The following is an 18,378-nucleotide window of genomic DNA, read 5'->3' on the forward strand; positions in this document are numbered from 1 at the left end:
ATTTAAAAGTCTAGCACGCTGCTCTGGTCACCTGCAGCAGGCCTCTCGCTGCACAACTCAACACCATAGCCCACTGAGCTGAAGCCTAAGCATTAGACCTAATTCCAGGAGCTAATACAAGTCTTCAGGTTCTGAAGACTCAGGGGGTGGTTAGGCTATTCATCGAGCAAGAGTAGCTGGATGCCACCACCCATTTACACAATGCTTCTCTCACCCACTCCCTTTCTCTCTACCCAGCTCATTGTTTTCTCCTCTGTAGCTAGCTGATTAGCATGTTGCTACAGTCTGCTTGCTCAACTCTCAGCTCAATCAGAGACTACGGTGTTAGCATTAATGCTCCATTTTTAGCTAGCCACTCTCTTCCTTGAAAGACTTAGCTTAGGGATATCCTACTACCCTGCTCTCTTTGGCACTAGCAGGGTACATGCAGTCAAGCACACACTTGCTCACACAGATGAAGAACACCACACACCCTTAATCCATTCGAAGAAATCACTCACTTAAACATACAGGCAGTGAGAAGAAAACACAGACACAGATTTGCTGCAGGGTTTTGAGATGCTGGCGAATCACTTTGTGGGATGTTTGGCTCTGCTCAACCTGTTTCTGTTCTGGCCTGACTGTCTGAGCACTCGCTCACATCTACCTTGTGTGTGTTTGTGTGTGTTTGTGTGTGTGTGTGTGTGTGTGTGTGTGTAGTGCGTGCTGTCGTGGAAATTTCCTCTATTTACCAAATCATGGGAGCAAACCACACACACAAGTCAGAGTTAGTTTTATCAAAGTCCATCTTTAATTATATGAGCTCTATCACAAACCCTGTGACTCTCAGATCAATTCAGTGTCTATCAATGAATTCTCTGAGAGTCCCTTCCACATTGCAATAGCATTTTGACTTTCAACAGTTCAGTATCTCTAATGAAAAGTTGAGAGTCCCAACATAATGGAAAATGGGATCCTTTATAGCAAAGATACACAGGATAAGACAGCATCGGCATAATTCATTGTTCAGCTTTGTCTCCTTTCTCAAACTCAGAACCATAAACCAATCCTCCATATCAACAGGCATATATCAAATTGTCATTTAGATACAACCAATTCTAAATACAACCAATCCTGGACAAGCTCACAGAGAGGAGAATGATTGCTATAGGTTAAGATGGGGACAACATTAGAGGGAGCATAGAATGATTCCAGACACTGCCACCCTCCTTTCCCCGCTGGGAAAAGTAGGGAGTGACTCCACACAGACACAGTGAAGCAAAAGATATGTTTACACACGATGACACTTTGACCTCTCCCCTCTCTGCGGCCCATGCAACTTAGTCTTGACATAGGACAGATAACTGCAACCTCGCCACAGTATTATACAAAAATACCATTCTGATGAGAAGTAACTTACAAACATATGATGAATATAAAACATCTTACCTATGTTACCAACAAATTCTGATTATTTCCACAACAGTGCGTGCACCACCACATCTCAGTCTGTAGACCTACACTGTCTGTGTACCTAATAATCCATGCTGTAGAATACATCTATTGTTATATTGCCTCTGTTTTGAATCTTTATTTGAACAGGGAGTCCCATTGAGACCAAGGTCTCTTTTGCAAGGGAGCTCTGCATACACACAATTTACAAAATACAATTTGTGTCACTGTTCTTCACCTCCCTGTCAGTGGGTATAGAGGTGAGGAGTCTCCTGTAGTCAGACAGCTGTTAGGCTAGCCAGGCCTGGAACCATACATGGAGCTTGAGTAGGCCTACACACACACACACACACACACACACACACACACACACACACACACACACACACACACACACACACACACACACACACACACACTCTCTGCCTTTGATATGAGTGAACTGCAGAGAGGGAGGGATGGAGGACCGGTGCAGTGTAATCACCTGGACTTGGAATATCTCCTCTGGTTTGGTAAGGAGACGAGGAGGGGTAGGCCTTAGGGAAGAATAGCTCAGCTTTTCAATACCATACACTCCTACTCACTACAGGGTAGTTCAGTCTTACTCTCAAAATGAATGGTCATCTCTCCTTTTAATATCCTTTCAATATGCTATCTGTGTTGAGATGTGAGTGAATGGTAGGCTATATGGTTGGACAGGCATATGAGGTTACTAGAAGGATAGCTAACCCTGTCACTCACTGAAACAAGAGTTATCACATTCTACAGTCGTGGCCAAAAGTTTTGAGAATGACACAAATATTAATTTTCACAAAGTCTGTTGCCTCGGTTTGTATGATGGCAATTTGCATATACCCCAGAATGTTATGAAGAGTGATCAGATGAATTGCAATTTAATTGCAAAGTCCCTTTTTGCCATGCAAATGAACTGAATCCCCCAAAACATTTCCACTGCATTTCAGCCCTGCAACAAAAGGACCAGCTGACATCATGTCAGTGATTCTCTCGTTAACACAGGTGTGAGTGTTGACGAGGACAAGGCTAGAGATCACCCTGTCATGCTGATTGAGTTCGAATAACAGACTGGAAGCTTCAAAAGGAGGGTGGTGCTTGGAATCATTGTTCTTCCTCTGTCAACCATGGTTACTTGCAAGCAAACATGTGCCTTCATCATTGCTTTGCGCAAAAAGGGCTTCACAGGCAAGGATATTGCTGCCAGTAAGATTGCACATAAATCAGCCATTTATCGGATCATCAAGAACTTCAAGGAGAGCGGATCAATTGTTGTGAAGAAGGCTTCAGGGCGCCCAAGAAAGTCCAGCAAGCGGCAGGACGTCTCCTAAAGTTGATTCAGCTGCGGGATCGGGGCACCACCAGTACAGAGCTTGCTCAGGAATGGCAGCAGGCAGGTGTGAGTGCATCTGCACACACAGTGGGGTGAAGACTTTTGGAGGATGGCCTGGTGTCAAGAAGGGCAGCAAAGAAGTCACTTCTCTCCAGGAAAAACATCAGTCACAGACTGATATTCTGCAAAAGGTACAGGGATTGGACCGCTGAGGACTGGAGTAAAGTCATTTTCTCTGATGAATCCCCTTTCCGTTTGTTTGGGGCCTCCGGAAAAAAGCTTGTTCGGAGAAGACAAGGTGAGCGCTACCATCAGTCCTGTGTCATGCCAACGGTAAAGCATCCTGAGACCATTCATGTGTGGGGTTGCTTCTCAGCCAAGGGAGTGGCCTCACTCACAATTTTGCCTAAGAACACAGCCATGAATAAAGAATGGAACCAACGCATCCTCCGAGAGCAACTTCTCCCAACCATCCAGGAACAGTTTGGTGATGAACAATGCCTTTTCTAGCATGATGGAGCACCTTGCTATAAGGCAAAAGTGATAACTAAGTGGCTCGGGGAACAAAACATCAATATTTTGACTCTTTGCATCAACTTCATGTAATTGTCAATAAAAGCCTTTGACACGTATGAAATGCTTGTAATTGTACTTCAGTATTCCATAGTAACATCTGACAAAAATATCTAAAGACACCGAAGCAGCAAACCTTGTGAAAATGTATATTTGTGTCATTCTCAAAACTTTTGTCCACGACTGTAGATCTACATTTGTATTGTTTAGGTATGTTTCTGAAAACAGGATGGACTATTGCAAAGAAAACTAACCTGTTTGGATGCTGAATCTACCCCCATGTTCTCTCCTGTCTCCACATATAGTGTTTGGTTTATATTCTGTTATGATTTCCCCCAAGCTGTTCATAGTCAATGTGATGAGGTGAATACTGTAATAATCACTGGAGGCTCTGTTAATGAATAGGCTGTTTACCATTTGATTCTCGGGCCGATCAATTCTCGGGCGGACTCTTTTCTCTGTATATATCAATGATGTCGCTCTTGCGGCGGGTGATTCTTTGATCAACCTCTACGCACACAACACCATTCTTTATACATCTGGCCCTTCTTTGCAAACTGTTAACAAACCTCCAATCGAGCTTCAACGCCATACAACACTCCGTGTCCTCCAACTGCTCTTAAATGCTAGTAAAACTAAATGCATGCTCTTCAACCGTTCCCTGCCCGCCAGTCCAGGATCACTACTCTGGACGGTTCTGACTTAGAATATGTGGACAACTACAAATACCTAGGTGTCTGGTTAGACTGTAAACTCTCCTTCCAGACTCACTTTAAGCATATCCAATCCAAAATTAAATCTAGAATTGGCTTCCTATTTGTAAAACTGACTATCCTATCGATCCTTGACTTTGGCGATGTCATTTACAAAATAGCCTCCAACACTCTACTCAGACTACATCCAGTTTTCTATCACAGTGCCATCCGTTTTGTCACCAAAGCCCCATAAACTACCCACCACCGCGGCCTGTATGCTCTTGTTGGTTGGCCCTCGCTACATATTCGTCGCCAAACCTACTGGCTCCAGGCCATCTATAAGTCTTTGCTAGGTAAAGCTCCGCCTTATCTCAGCTCACTGGTCACCATAGCAACACCCACCCATAGCACGCGCTCCAGCAGGTATATTTCACTGGTCACCCCCAAAGCCAACACCTCATTTGGCCGCCTTTCCTTCCAGTTCTCTGCTGCCAATGACTGGAACGAATTGTAAAAATCCCTGAAGTTGGAGACTTATCTCCCTCACTAACTTTAAGCGTCAGCTGTCAGAACAGCTTACCGATCGCTGCAGCTGTACACAGCCCATTTGTAAATCACCCATCCAACCAACTACCAACCTCATCCCCATATTTTGTTTTTGTTTTTCTTCTCTTTTGCACACCAGTATTTCTACTTGCACATCCTCATCTGCACATATATCACTCCAGTGTAAATTGCTAAATTGTAATTACTTCGCCACTATTGGCCTATTTATTGCCTTTCCTCCTTACTTCATTTGCTCACACTGTGTACAGATTTTTCTACTGTGTTATTGACTGTATGTTTTGTTTATTCCATGTGTAACTCTTTTGTTTGTGTTGCACTGCTTTGCTTTATCTTGGCCAGGTCGCAGTAGGAATTGAGAACTCAACTGGCCTACCTGGTTAAATATAGGTGAAATAAAATATACATTGATTCATTGATTGATTGCTCTCCATGTCTCTCCCATCAGACCGAGCGGGCAGCATCAGCACATTGGACTCTCTGGACTTTGCTCGTTACTCTGACGACGGGAACCGGGAGTCGGACGAGAGGGTGGCAGGTAAGACCTGTCATGTCCTGACCGGACAGAGACTGAGTGGCGGACATGAAGAAGAGAATCGGAGAAAAGGAGAGACAGACAACATACGGAGAAGAGCAGGGGAAGGGAGAGACTGACAACAGACGGAGAAGAGCAGGGGAAGGGAGAGACGGACAACAGACGGAGAAGAGCAGGGGAAGGGAGAGACGGACAGCAGACGGAGAAGAGCAGGGGAAGGGAGAGACGGACAACAGACGGAGAAGAGCAGGGGAAGGGAGAGACGGACAACAGACGGAGAAGAGCAGGGGAAGGGAGAGACGGACAACAGACGGAGAAGAGCAGGGGAAGGGAGAGACGGACAGCAGACGGAGAAGAGCAGGGGAAGGGAGAAACAGACGGAGAAGAGCAGGGGAAGGGAGAGACTGACAACAGACGGAGAAGAGCAGGGGAAGGGAGAGACTGACAACAGACGGAGAAGAGCAGGGGAAGGGAGAGACGGACAACAGACGGAGAAGAGCAGGGGAAGGGAGAGACGGACAACAGACGGAGAAGAGCAGGGGAAGGGAGAGACTGACAACAGACGGAGAAGAGCAGGGGAAGGGAGAGACTGACAACAGACGGAGAAGAGCAGGGGAAGGGAGAGACGGACAACAGACGGAGAAGAGCAGGGGAAGGGAGAGACGGACAACAGACGGAGAAGAGCAGGGGAAGGGAGAGACGGACAACAGACGGAGAAGAGCAGGGGAAGGGAGAGACGGACAGCAGACGGAGAAGAGCAGGGGAAGGGAGAAACAGACGGAGAAGAGCAGGGGAAGGGAGAGACTGACAACAGACGGAGAAGAGCAGGGGAAGGGAGAGACGGACAACAGACGGAGAAGAGCAGGGGAAGGGAGAGACGGACAGCAGACGGAGAAGAGCAGGGGAAGGGAGAGACTGACAACAGACGGAGAAGAGCAGGGGAAGGGAGAGACGGACAGCAGACGGAGAAGAGCAGGGGAAGGGAGAGACGGACAACAGACGGAGAAGAGCAGGGGAAGGGAGAGACTGACAACAGACGGAGAAGAGCAGGGGAAGGGAGAGACTGACAACAGACGGAGAAGAGCAGGGGAAGGGAGAGACTGACAACAGACGGAGAAGAGCAGGGGAAGGGAGAGACGGACAGCAGACGGAGAAGAGCAGGGGAAGGGAGAGACGGACAACAGACGGAGAAGAGCAGGGGAAGGGAGAGACTGACAACAGACGGAGAAGAGCAGGGGAAGGGAGAGACTGACAACAGACGGAGAAGAGCAGGGGAAGGGAGAGACTGACAACAGACGGAGAAGAGCAGGGGAAGGGAGAGACTGACAACAGACGGAGAAGAGCAGGGGAAGGGAGAGACTGACAACAGACGGAGAAGAGCAGGGGAAGGGAGAAACAGACGGAGAAGAGCAGGGGAAGGGAGAGACGGACAACAGACGGAGAAGAGCAGGGGAAGGGAGAGACTGACAACAGACGGAGAAGAGCAGGGGAAGGGAGAGACGGACAACAGACGGAGAAGAGCAGGGGAAGGGAGAGACTGACAACAGACGGAGAAGAGCAGGGGAAGGGAGAGACGGACAACAGACGGAGAAGAGCAGGGGAAGGGAGAGACGGACAACAGACGGAGAAGAGCAGGGGAAGGGAGAGACGGACAACAGACGGAGAAGAGCAGGGGAAGGGAGAAACAGACGGAGAAGAGCAGGGGAAGGGAGAGACGGACAACAGACGGAGAAGAGCAGGGGAAGGGAGAGACTGACAACAGACGGAGAAGAGCAGGGGAAGGGAGAGACGGACAACAGACGGAGAAGAGCAGGGGAAGGGAGAGACGGACAACAGACGGAGAAGAGCAGGGGAAGGGAGAGACGGACAACAGACGGAGAAGAGCAGGGGAAGGGAGAGACGGACAACAGACGGAGAAGAGCAGGGGAAGGGAGAGACTGACAACAGACGGAGAAGAGCAGGGGAAGGGAGAGACTGACAACAGACGGAGAAGAGCAGGAGAAGGGAGAGACGGACAACAGACGGAGAAGAGCAGGGGAAGGGAGAGACGGACAACAGACGGAGAAGAGCAGGGGAAGGGAGAGACGGACAGCAGACGGAGAAGAGCAGGGGAAGGGTGAAACAGACGGAGAAGAGCAGGGGAAGGGAGAGACTGACAACAGACGGAGAAGAGCAGGGGAAGGGAGAGACTGACAACAGACGGAGAAGAGCAGGGGAAGGGAGAGACTGACAACAGACGGAGAAGAGCAGGGGAAGGGAGAGACGGACAACAGACGGAGAAGAGCAGGGGAAGGGAGAGACGGACAACAGACGGAGAAGAGCAGGGCAAGGGAGAGACGGACAGCAGACGGAGAAGAGCAGGGGAAGGGAGATACGGACAGCAGACGGAGAAGAGCAGGGAAGGGAGAGACGGACACAGACGGAGAAGAGCAGGGGAAGGGAGAGACGGACAACAGACGGAGAAGAGCAGGGGAAGGGAGAGACGGACAACAGACGGAGACGAGCAGGGGAAGGGAGAGACGGACAGCAGACGGAGAAGAGCAGGGGAAGGGAGAAACAGACGGAGAAGAGCAGGGGAAGGGAGAGACGGACAACAGACAGAGAAGAGCAAGGGAAGGGAGAGACTGACAACAGACGGAGAAGAGCAGGGGAAGGGAGAGACGGACAACAGACGGAGAAGAGCAGGGGAAGGGAGAGACGGACAACAGACGGAGAAGAGCAGGGGAAGGGAGAGACTGACAACAGACAGAGAAGAGCAGGGGAAGGGAGAGACGGACAACAGACGGAGAAGAGCAGGGGAAGGGAGAGACTGACAACAGACGGAGAAGAGCAGGGGAAGGGAGAGACGGACAACAGACGGAGAAGAGCAGGGGAAGGGAGAGACGGACAACAGACATAGAAGAGCAGGGGAAGGGAGAGACGGACAACAGACAGAGAAGAGCAGGGGAAGGGAGAGACTGACAACAGACGGAGAAGAGCAGGGGAAGGGAGAGACGGACAACAGACAGAGAAGAGCAGGGGAAGGGAGAGACTGACAACAGACATAGAAGAGCAGGGGAATTGAGAGACGGACAACAGACAGAGAAGAGCAGGGGAAGGGAGAGACGGACAACAGACAGAGAAGAGCAGGGGAAGGGAGAGACTGACAACAGACAGAGAAGAGCAGGGGAAGGGAGAGACGGACAACAGACAGAGAAGAGCAGGGGAAGGGAGAGACTGACAACAGACAGAGAAGAGCAGGGGAAGGGAGAGACGGACAACAGACAGAGAAGAGCAGGGGAAGGGAGAGACGGACAACAGACAGAGAAGAGCAGGGGAAGGGAGAGACTGACAACAGACAGAGAAGAGCAGGGGAAGGGAGAGACAGAGAAGAGCAGGGGAAGGGAGAGACAGAGAAGAGCAGGGGAAGGGAGAGACAGAGAAGAGCGGGGGAAGGGAGAGACGGACAGCAGACGGAGAAGAGCAGTGGAAGGGAGAGACGGACAGCAGATGGAGAAGAGCAGTGGAAGGGAGAGACAGACGGAGAAGAGCAGGGCAAGGGAGAGACTGAGAAGAGCAGGGCAAGGGAGAGACAGACAGCAGAGTATACAGGACCTTTTCTTTATGATGTCATGGTGTATCTACAGCCCTGTTTGATTCACTGATGATGACATCACTATGGTTCTATTCCAGATTTACCTACCCATTCCATGTTCCTCTTATTAAGCCATCCTGGTTTAAATAAAGCAGCATATGTAATTGAGACAGTGTTATTTTCCCTCAAAGGACCTGTCAGTGTCACTGGATGTTGTGAAAATTCACACTTTTTTAAAAAGCTTTTCTCATGACACCCACCAGCTAATCATCTCTGAATCCATTAAAGATCAGAGAGGATAGACTGAATACATTAAAGATAAGAGAGGATGAACTGACCAAGACGACGAGTACGTTAAAGATCAGAGAGGATGGACTGACCAAGACGACGAGTACGTTAAAGACCAGAGAGGATGGACTGACCAAGACGACGAGTACGTTAAAGACCAGAGAGGATAAACTGACCAAGACGACGAGTACGTTAAAGATCAGAGACGATGAACTGACCAAGACGACGATTATGTTAAAGATCAGAGAGGATGAACTGACCAAGACGACGAGTACGTTAAAGATCAGGGAGGATGAACTGACCAAGACGACGAGTACGTTAAAGACCAGAGACGATGAACTGACCAAGACGACGAGTACGTTAAAGACCAGAGACGATGAACTGACCAAGACGACGAGTACGTTAAAGATCAGAAAGGATGAACTGACCAAGACGACGAGTACGTTAAAGATCAGAGACGATGAACTGACCAAGACGACGAGTACGTTAAAGATCAGAGACGATGAACTGACCAAGATGACGAGTACGTTAAAGATCAGAAAGGATGAACTGACCAAGACGACGAGTAGAGGACCAAGGTATCCATCCAGGGGCTACACTCCACAGATCTCTCTGTAATGGTGTAGGCCTATGATGTAGCCTATTCTAGTGTTTGTTCTCCACATTTCGCCAGACAGGATGTGATGACTAGAGACCAGTACTGTGAATATGATGCAAATGACTATAACTGATATACTGAAAGCTGGACACTCTGCTCCACATAGAACCTCATCTCTTTATATGACTGTTAATTGGCCTGTTGTCTTTTCTTTTCTCAATGCCAAAATGCCAAATGTCAATTCCAACCCTTTAGCTTTGTAAGATGAAAGTTCTGGACAATTCTCCAGGAACCATGCAGCAGAGCAAGCCTGTGGTCCCTTCTCCACAACCACAGACCCTCTACTCTTCCGCCCTCCCTCCATCCTGCCCTCCCTCCATCCTGCCCTACCTCCATCCCTCCAATTCGGCATCTCCTCCCGAAACCTGCCTCTCCTCCGTCGCCCCATGTCGCCCCCAGCTGTCTGACTCTGGGTTTTCAGGCTGTTCTGATCCAAGCCCGGCCCATAACAGGACAACCCTCCATCCAGACTAGCAGCTTGCAGCTTCTTTTTTCTTTTTTTTCTCCTTTTTTGGGGGGGTTTCTTCAGTTTCTTTCTCCATTTTGTTGTCTTTTGTTGCGTCCTGTGTACTCTTGATCTGCATTGGGAAGTATTGTCTGGACCTCGGACAGAATTGAACAGGCGCTGAGTCAGACTACTGAAGCGGCAGATCTTCAGTGCACAGCCATGCAATATGTCCTCTCTGCTCGCCATTGCTTCTCTTCCTCCTGTGTGGTTTTCTTCAACATGTCTGAAGAGCAACCTGTGGAGTGTTTCCCTGCTCATGAAGGTGTTATTTGATTGAATCTCACTACTGTAGTCCTAGACTTCTTACAGGAGGTTTTAGAGCCCTCTCAATGTAGCATAATGTAATTACAATCCATACGTCAGTTTTTCTCCTGTATGTAAGTAGCGGCTATAGTATCCATCCTATGCTTAGGCCTAATAGTATACTGTATTAACATTTGACCAACCTTTATTCAACCACAAATCAAAAAGCTCCACTTCAAATTTGAGCAGAGTCCAATATTTTGCATAGCCTGGAACTCACTTTTTTTAATCTATTGATTTGTACAATCCCTGGTCAGACAGCTATTAGCATATTATTTAGGCTGCATCCCATAAGTGGTTTCAGCTCTCTCTCCCTCCTGTCTGTACTGATCTTAAACAACTGGATAGTTGGAAGCAGATTCACATAAAGTATCCTCCACATTGCTTCCATCTATCCTGGGTTTTCAGATCGGTGCAGAAGAAGCAAAGGAGATGAGGAGAGGTAGCCACTTGACACTCTTTCGATGCACCCTTAGACACGTAAACCCTTAGACACTATTCCTTAGTCCGCTTTCCCAGGATCCTCTGCTGCATGCGTTCATTAGACCCCATAGTTTGCATGTCTCCTGTTTTCAAATCAATCTCCTTTTTGTTTCTTTTTGTTTCATTTTTCATGGCCATATTTTTGTTTGTTTGTTTGTTCCCTCTCCTTGGTTGGATGCACTTCCTTCCTGTGTGTTGTGATGTCACTTCCTGTCCAGTGCTGGAGTTTGAGCTACGGAAAGCCAAGGAGACCATTCAGGCTCTACGCACCAACTTGACTCAGGCAGCAGGTGGCGTACTTAACACTTCTACTCCTCCATTTCATCCCTCTATCATCTCTCTCTTTCTTCGGAGATTCTCTCTAGCTCCTCCCCTGTTTTACTGAACGGTGGAAGGGTTCATCTGTTCTGTTGCTTTATTGTCTTTCTAGAAAGCGACACTCAGGAGAGAAACAAGAACTACAGTTCACATCCTGAGACTCAGGTAGGCCAGACACTCTGCTAGTAATTGTATGCATTTCACTTTTGGAATACCACTGCAGCAAATACACAATGTTTCTTACAAAACACTGTTGGTTGAGAAACTTCCCTTTTCAAGTGGATTCATGGTTTATTTCCCTCTGTCCTCTTCCTCAGGAACCAATCCGCCCACTAGAGAAGCGAGCCTTAAATTTCCTTGCGAATGAATATTTATTAAAGAATGAATACAAACTGTCGGCCATCACATTCTCTGATGAAAATGATGACCAGGTAATGCTTGTTTCTTTGAGTTGTTGGCCTGAACTGGGTGCATTTAGTGCGGCACAAAATGCTATATAGTGAATAAAATCATGATCCCATCTTTTTCGGTTGTTTAGGACTTTGAGTTGTGGGACGACGTGGGCCTTAACATTCCAAAGCCTCCCGACCTATTACAGATCTACAGGAACTGTGGCTCCGCCCTTCCGTCGCCGCGGAATACCGTGGACGTAGCCGTGGGAGTGGAGTCAGGCGAGCTCACTGGGAACTACATTACCCAGAAATCTGATCTCTTACAGCAGGTGAATGAGGGGTAGAAAAATTCTGGGTGTGATCATGTGTGTCCTGCAGCCACTCATAATGTGTACATACCAGTGTGATTTTGGGTACAGAGCTTATTGATTTAGTCTACACACCTTTTCTCCTTTGGCAATGTATACTAAAATCCTTTCCTCTATCTCTGTATCTTTGGCTTCTCTCTGTCTCCTCTCTCTTTCCTCTCCTCTCGATCTCTGTCTCTCTGTGGCTTCTCTGTCTCCTCTCTCTTTCCTCTCCTCTCTCTCGATCTCTGTCTCTCTGTGGCTTCTCTGTCTCTCTCTTTCCTCTCCTCTCTCGCTATCTCTGCCTCTCTGTGGCTTCTCTCTGTCTCTTTCCTCTCTCTCTGTCTCTGTCTCTCTGTGGCTTCTCTCTGTCTCCTCTCTCTTTCCTCTCCTCTCTCTCGATCTCTGTCTCTCTGTGGCTTCTCTGTCTCTCTCTTTCCTCTCCTCTCTCGCTATCTCTGCCTCTCTGTGGCTTCTCTCTGTCTCTTTCCTCTCTCTCTGTCTCTGTCTCTCTGTGGCTTCTCTCTGTCTCCTCTCTCTTTCCTCTCCTCTCTCTCGATCTCTGTCTCTCTGTGGCTTCTCTGTCTCTCTCTTTCCTCTCCTCTCTCGCTATCTCTGCCTCTCTGTGGCTTCTCTCTGTCTCTTTCCTCTCTCTGTCTCTGTCTCTCTGTGGCTTCTCTCTGTCTCCTCTCTCTTTCCTCTCTCTATCTCTGTCTCTGTGGCTTCTCTCTGTCTCTTTCCTCTCTCTCCTCTTTTCAGCAGCAGACGGAGGTAGTTGAGGAGTTGGAGTATCAGATTAGTCTACTGAACGAGGAGAAACAGAGTCTGGCCGACTATATCAAGAAACTACAGAGGTGTGTGTGTGCGCGTGTGCTTGTGCACATGCGTTGGGAGGGCATGGAGTAATGGCTCTACACTACACTATGTGGTCACAGGTGGATGCTAATTGAAAATGTTACTGCCACACCATGTGACCTTTACCCTTTGAACTGGCATTTCATCAGTCAGCTCTCTGTCCACCCATGGCCTATTCAGTTGGCTGCAATCCTTCAGAACTTTACAGCTATTTGATATTATTTGTTTATGTCCTCTCTTCTCCAGTGAGATCCAAAGCCTGAGAAGGACAGTGTCCCCCCCTCCTCATGACCAGGGCTCACAGCCAAACCCCCCCTCCTCCTCCACCCCTTCCCAGCCCCCTCTGGACAACGGTCAGTACCTGGATATCAGGGGTGCCTCAGAACCTGATAAACCCCCCACTGAGAGCACCCCCCCCACTCAGACCATCAGTAACCCTACACACACCTCTTCACAACCCCATGCCAAGCTAAAGAGCAGAGGGACGGTGGTGTTTGACCAGCCCAACAGGTGAGTCTGAAAATAAAGTCTAGTTACTCAGAATGACCTGTAGATGGAGCCAGTGGTCCGTAATAAACAGTCTGATTGACTGGAATGAGCATCTTGATTCCTGTTCACTCTCACTCTCATCTTTTTTTGTCTTTTCTCGTCCACAGGAAGTTGTCCCCTGCATTCCAGCAGGCCCTGCTGTCCTTCTGTAAGATGTCAGCTGACAGTCGTCTGGGTGCAGAGGTCAGAGGTCATCCCTAATCACGGTCACATGACCATAGTGTCAGCTATCTTAAGAGTGTAGTATACTACTACTGAAACCATTTTAATACGCAGAGCAGTGACATATCAACAAAATATCATCAGCATTTCTTTTCTAATTTCTGTCTTGGTATTTCTCACTTACTCTTTCTCCCCCTCTTTCTCTCTCTCTTTCTCCCCCTCTTTCTCTCTCATTCACTCTTTCTCCCCCTCTTTCTCTCTCACCCACTCTTTCTCCCCCTCTTTCTCTCTCTCTTTCTCCCCCTCTTTTTCTCTCACTCACTCTTTCTCCCCCTCTTTCTCTCTCACCCACTCTTTCTCCCCCTCTTTCTCTCTCACCCACTCTTTCTCCCCCTCTTTCTCTCTCTCTTTCTCCCCCTCTTTTTCTCTCACTCACTCTTTCTCCCCCTCTTTTTTCTCTCACTCACTCTTTCTCCCCCTCTTTTTCTCTCACTCACTCTTTCTCCCCCTCTTTTTCTCTCACTCACTCTTTCTCCCCCTCTTTTTCTCTCACTCACTCTTTCTCCCCCTCTTTTTCTCTCACTCACTCTTTCTCCCCCTCTTTTTCTCTCACTCACTCTTTCTCCCCCTCTTTTTCTCTCACTCACTCTTTCTCCCCCTCTTTTTCTCTCACTCACTCTTTCTCCCCCTCTTTCTCTCTCACTCACACTTTCTCCCCCTCTTTCTCTCTCACTCACTCTTTCTCCCCCTCTTTCTCTCTCACTCACTCTTTCTCCCCCTCTTTCTCTCTCTAGGTGTCGAGGATAGCAGACAATGAGGAGAGTGTGATGCTGATGTTGGGTCGCTGTCTCCCTCACATCGTCCCCAATGTCCTCCTGGCCAAACGAGAGGTACCTCCCTCCTCTCCTCCCCCCTCCTCACCTCTCCCCCATTCTCCCATCAACACGGTCTTCTGTCTTCAGTTTGGTATTCAGCGTCTGACTCCACTGTTTTTTCACCGATGCTCATCTCTCATCTCTCCTCCCTTTCCTTCACTTTTTTTGTCCTTTCACTCTCTCACTCACTCTCTCGCTCTGTGCATGCCTCTCTGCTCCTAGAGAATGGTTGCACACCTGTGCCAGGTGAGTTGGATGCCCCCCACATCTGCATGACCTCACCTGACCTCACACACAGTGTAACACAGGCTCACGCCACGGGCTATAACCACCCAGTCTCTCATCTGATTGGCTAGTTATTCGTACTCGAGCAGGACAAAGTCATGGCAGTATTTGGATCATTTATGAAAACGCTTAGATTAGGGGTATGGTTTGTTTTAGTCCTTAAGATTGCATATGTGGTTGTGGCCTGTATAGTGGACTGTGTTTTACCTCTCTCACCCTGTGTGTTCTCACCTTGCTCCTTTCTGAGTGGTTCCCAATAGCACGCAGTCTTCTCATTGATTGATTCTTTAATCTCTGACTGGCTGAAACGGTGGCCAACCAGAGCTGATTGAACAACTGTGTGCATTTTGTATAATTTTACGTAACATTTCTAAGCTAATTTAAGTGCATTGTATGACAAAGACATGCAGTGTAACTGACTAACCGATTAACAAAAACACCACTAAATAGCTATCTGGCGTTGCTGTAAAGTAAGTCATCACTCTTAATGGTAAATGCTGCTGGTTTCTTTCCATGCGTTAGTCTACAGCATGTTTAAAGAGCTAGTGTGGTGAGCTAGGTTTGGAATTGTGTTTGACAGTGTGTGGTCTGTGTGAGGGAGTGGTAGGGAGGGTCAGGTGGGCTCCCCACACTGTATGTGATTTGCGTATCACAGCTGTGGTTTTAATGATCTACTGACAGTTATGAAGAATTTGGATTCCTGCCCAAAACTAGGGAAAACAAAGTGAGGGAGAAAAAAAAGAGAGATTGTCTTATTCTGCCTCCGGGCGGGAATGGACTTTGTTCTGCGTCTGTTAGACAGACAGAATCAACACACACCTTTGTGCTCCTACTATTTGTAGGTCACCTACTGCCAGCTCAATGACACACCTTAAGTGCCTAACTCTACACACTATGGACACGCAACTAGGAACAATAGACGTTTGACTTTGATGACTGACTGAATAAGTGAATGGTAAAAACATGCCCGCCACCTGTCGCCTTCACTATCAATGATCATAAATCATTATGGTCTTATGGCAGACAGACCAAGTCTACTCGAAGATATGGCCCAGTACCTGTATGGGCTTCTTGAGAACCAGGACCATAAAGAGAGTCAACAATCCCACTTCCCTTTTTTCTCTCTTTGAGGTTTAATGAGTCAATTATACCGTGACATTCAGGGGTCTCTATTTTATGGGCATAATAGTAAAGACATGTCGTTTAACGGTAGAAATGTTTTACTGGTCATTTTAATGTGGCATGAACAACCAGTCATGATCTTATTGTCGAACACATCACTTCAGGTAGTAGGCTACCTGCGTACGTTCGTCCACTCCAAATGGTTTCCGGCATCCAAACAGAATACTGTGTTCCCCGCCATTTGATGAATGGAAAGAGACATGTTTTACAAAGTACCAAATAGTGTAATGACATTTGGCAATTGTCATTAAGCTTCCAGTCTTGTAGCCTGAATTACAACATGTTACCATGGTGTCACTGCCATAGTTGCTAGTTGGCCACATCTGGTCTAAACACGGTGGTACCATGTTGTCACTCTGCAAAAGATCCTAGTTGGCCACCTCTGGTCTAAACACAGTGGTACCATGTTGTCACACTGCAAAAGATCCTAGTTGGCCACCTCTGGTCTAAACACGGTGGTACCATGTTGTCACTCTGCAAAAGATCCTAGTTGGCCACCTCTGGTCTAAACACAGTGGTACCATGTTGTCACACTGCAATAGATCCTAGTTGGCCATCTCTGGTCTAAACACAGTGGTACCATGTTGTCACACTGCAATAGATCCTAGTTGGCCATCTCTGGTATAAACATGTTACCATGTTGTCACACTGCAATAGATCCTAGTTGGCCATCTCTGGTCTAAACACAGTGGTACCATGTTGTCACACTGCAATAGGTCCTCGTTGGCCACCTCTGGTCTAAACACAGTGGTACCATGTTGTCACACTGCAATAGGTCCTAGTTGGCCACCTCTGGTCTAAACATGGTGGTGCCATGTTGTCACACTGCAATAGATCCTAGTTGGCCATCTCTGGTCTAAACATGTTACCATGTTGTCACACTGCAATAGATCCTAGTTGGCCACCTCTGGTCTAAACATGTTACCATGTTGTCACACTGCAATAGATCCTAGTTGGCCATCTCTGGTCTAAACACAGTGGTACCATGTTGTCACACTGCAATAGGTCCTCGTTGGCCACCTCTGGTCTAAACACGGTGGTGCCATGTTGTCACTCTGCAATAGATCCTAGTTGGCCACCTCTGGTCTAAACATGTTACCATGTTGTCACACTGCAATAGATCCTAGTTGGCCATCTCTGGTCTAAACACAGTGGTACCATGTTGTCACACTGCAATAGGTCCTCGTTGGCCACCTCTGGTCTAAAAACGGTGGTGCCATGTTGTCACACTGCAATAGATCCTAGTTGGCCATCTCTGGTCTAAACATGTTACCATGTTGTCACACTGCAATAGATCCTAGTTGGCCACCTCTGGTCTAAACATGTTACCATGTTGTCACACTGCAATAGATCCTAGTTGGCCATCTCTGGTCTAAACACAGTGGTACCATGTTGTCACACTGCAATAGGTCCTCGTTGGTCACCTCTGGTCTAAAAACGGTGGTGCCATGTTGTCACTCTGCAATAGATCCTAGTTGGCCACCCCTGGTCTAAACATGTTACCATGTTGTCACACTGCAATAGATCCTAGTTGGCCACCTCTGGTCTAAACATGTTACCATGTTGTCACACTGCAATAGATCCTAGTTGGCCATCTCTGGTCTAAACACAGTGGTACCATGTTGTCACACTGCAATAGGTCCTCGTTGGCCACCTCTGGTCTAAAAACGGTGGTGCCATGTTGTCACACTGCAATAGATTCTAGTTGGCCATCTCTGGTCTAAACACAGTGGTACCATGTTGTCACACTGCAATAGGTCCTCGTTGGCCACCTCTGGTCTAAACACGGTGGTGCCATGTTGTCACTCTGCAATAGATCCTAGTTGGCCATCTCTGGTATAAACATGGTGGTACCATGGTGTTTCCCTGGCTGCTCTACTGACCCACATGTTGACCCAGCGTTGGCCAGATGTTTTCCTTGGAACAGGTGGAAGTGTCGCTTGGTTCTGGAATAGAACAGGGTCAGATAGGGTTCACTGAAGGAAAAGTCTTAGAAGTATACACTTTCTCTTTTCTCAGAAGTAAATATCTGAAACAAAATAACACACTTTGATGGTAACAGCTTGTTGACCTTTACTTTTTAATGTCCTATTCCTTCTTTTAATGCTTGTGCCATTTCAAAAAGAAACATACATTTTGGGGAAATTGTTTACTTAACACTGCCCGAGCAGCTGTTCTTTAGCTTTTAAAAATACTTTCTCTAACAGTTGGTGACAGGATAATCAGGATAGTTGTTCTCAGTGCCATATACAGTTGAAGTCGGAAGTTTAAATACACTTAGGTTGGAGTCATTAACTAGTTTTTCAACCCCTCTGCAAATTTCTTGTTAACAAACTATAGTTTTGGCAAGTCTGTTGTGTCATGCACAAAGTAGATGTCCTAAGTAATTTTTCCAACAATTGTTTACAGACAGATTATTTCACTTATTCACTGCATCACAATTCCAGTGGGTCAGA

At 47.5% G+C, this 18,378-nt stretch overlaps 1 protein-coding gene across 1 annotated transcript in view; it reads left to right on the forward strand.

Annotated features, from left to right (window-relative positions):
• relch (RAB11 binding and LisH domain, coiled-coil and HEAT repeat containing) overlaps window positions 1-18,378 on the forward strand; it is a 47,840-nt gene that overhangs the window by 2,883 nt on the left and 26,579 nt on the right. Inside the window, 10 exon segments of the mRNA XM_064949298.1 lie at window positions 5,057-5,146; window positions 11,176-11,247; window positions 11,388-11,440; window positions 11,593-11,706; window positions 11,814-11,996; window positions 12,774-12,868; window positions 13,116-13,379; window positions 13,526-13,601; window positions 14,375-14,470; window positions 14,678-14,701. Coding sequence (XP_064805370.1) covers window positions 5,057-5,146; window positions 11,176-11,247; window positions 11,388-11,440; window positions 11,593-11,706; window positions 11,814-11,996; window positions 12,774-12,868; window positions 13,116-13,379; window positions 13,526-13,601; window positions 14,375-14,470; window positions 14,678-14,701 — 1,067 coding nt within the window.

Source organism: Oncorhynchus masou, chromosome 30, assembly GCF_036934945.1.
Source record: "Oncorhynchus masou masou isolate Uvic2021 chromosome 30, UVic_Omas_1.1, whole genome shotgun sequence".
Classification (NCBI taxonomy): domain Eukaryota; kingdom Metazoa; phylum Chordata; class Actinopteri; order Salmoniformes; family Salmonidae; genus Oncorhynchus; species Oncorhynchus masou.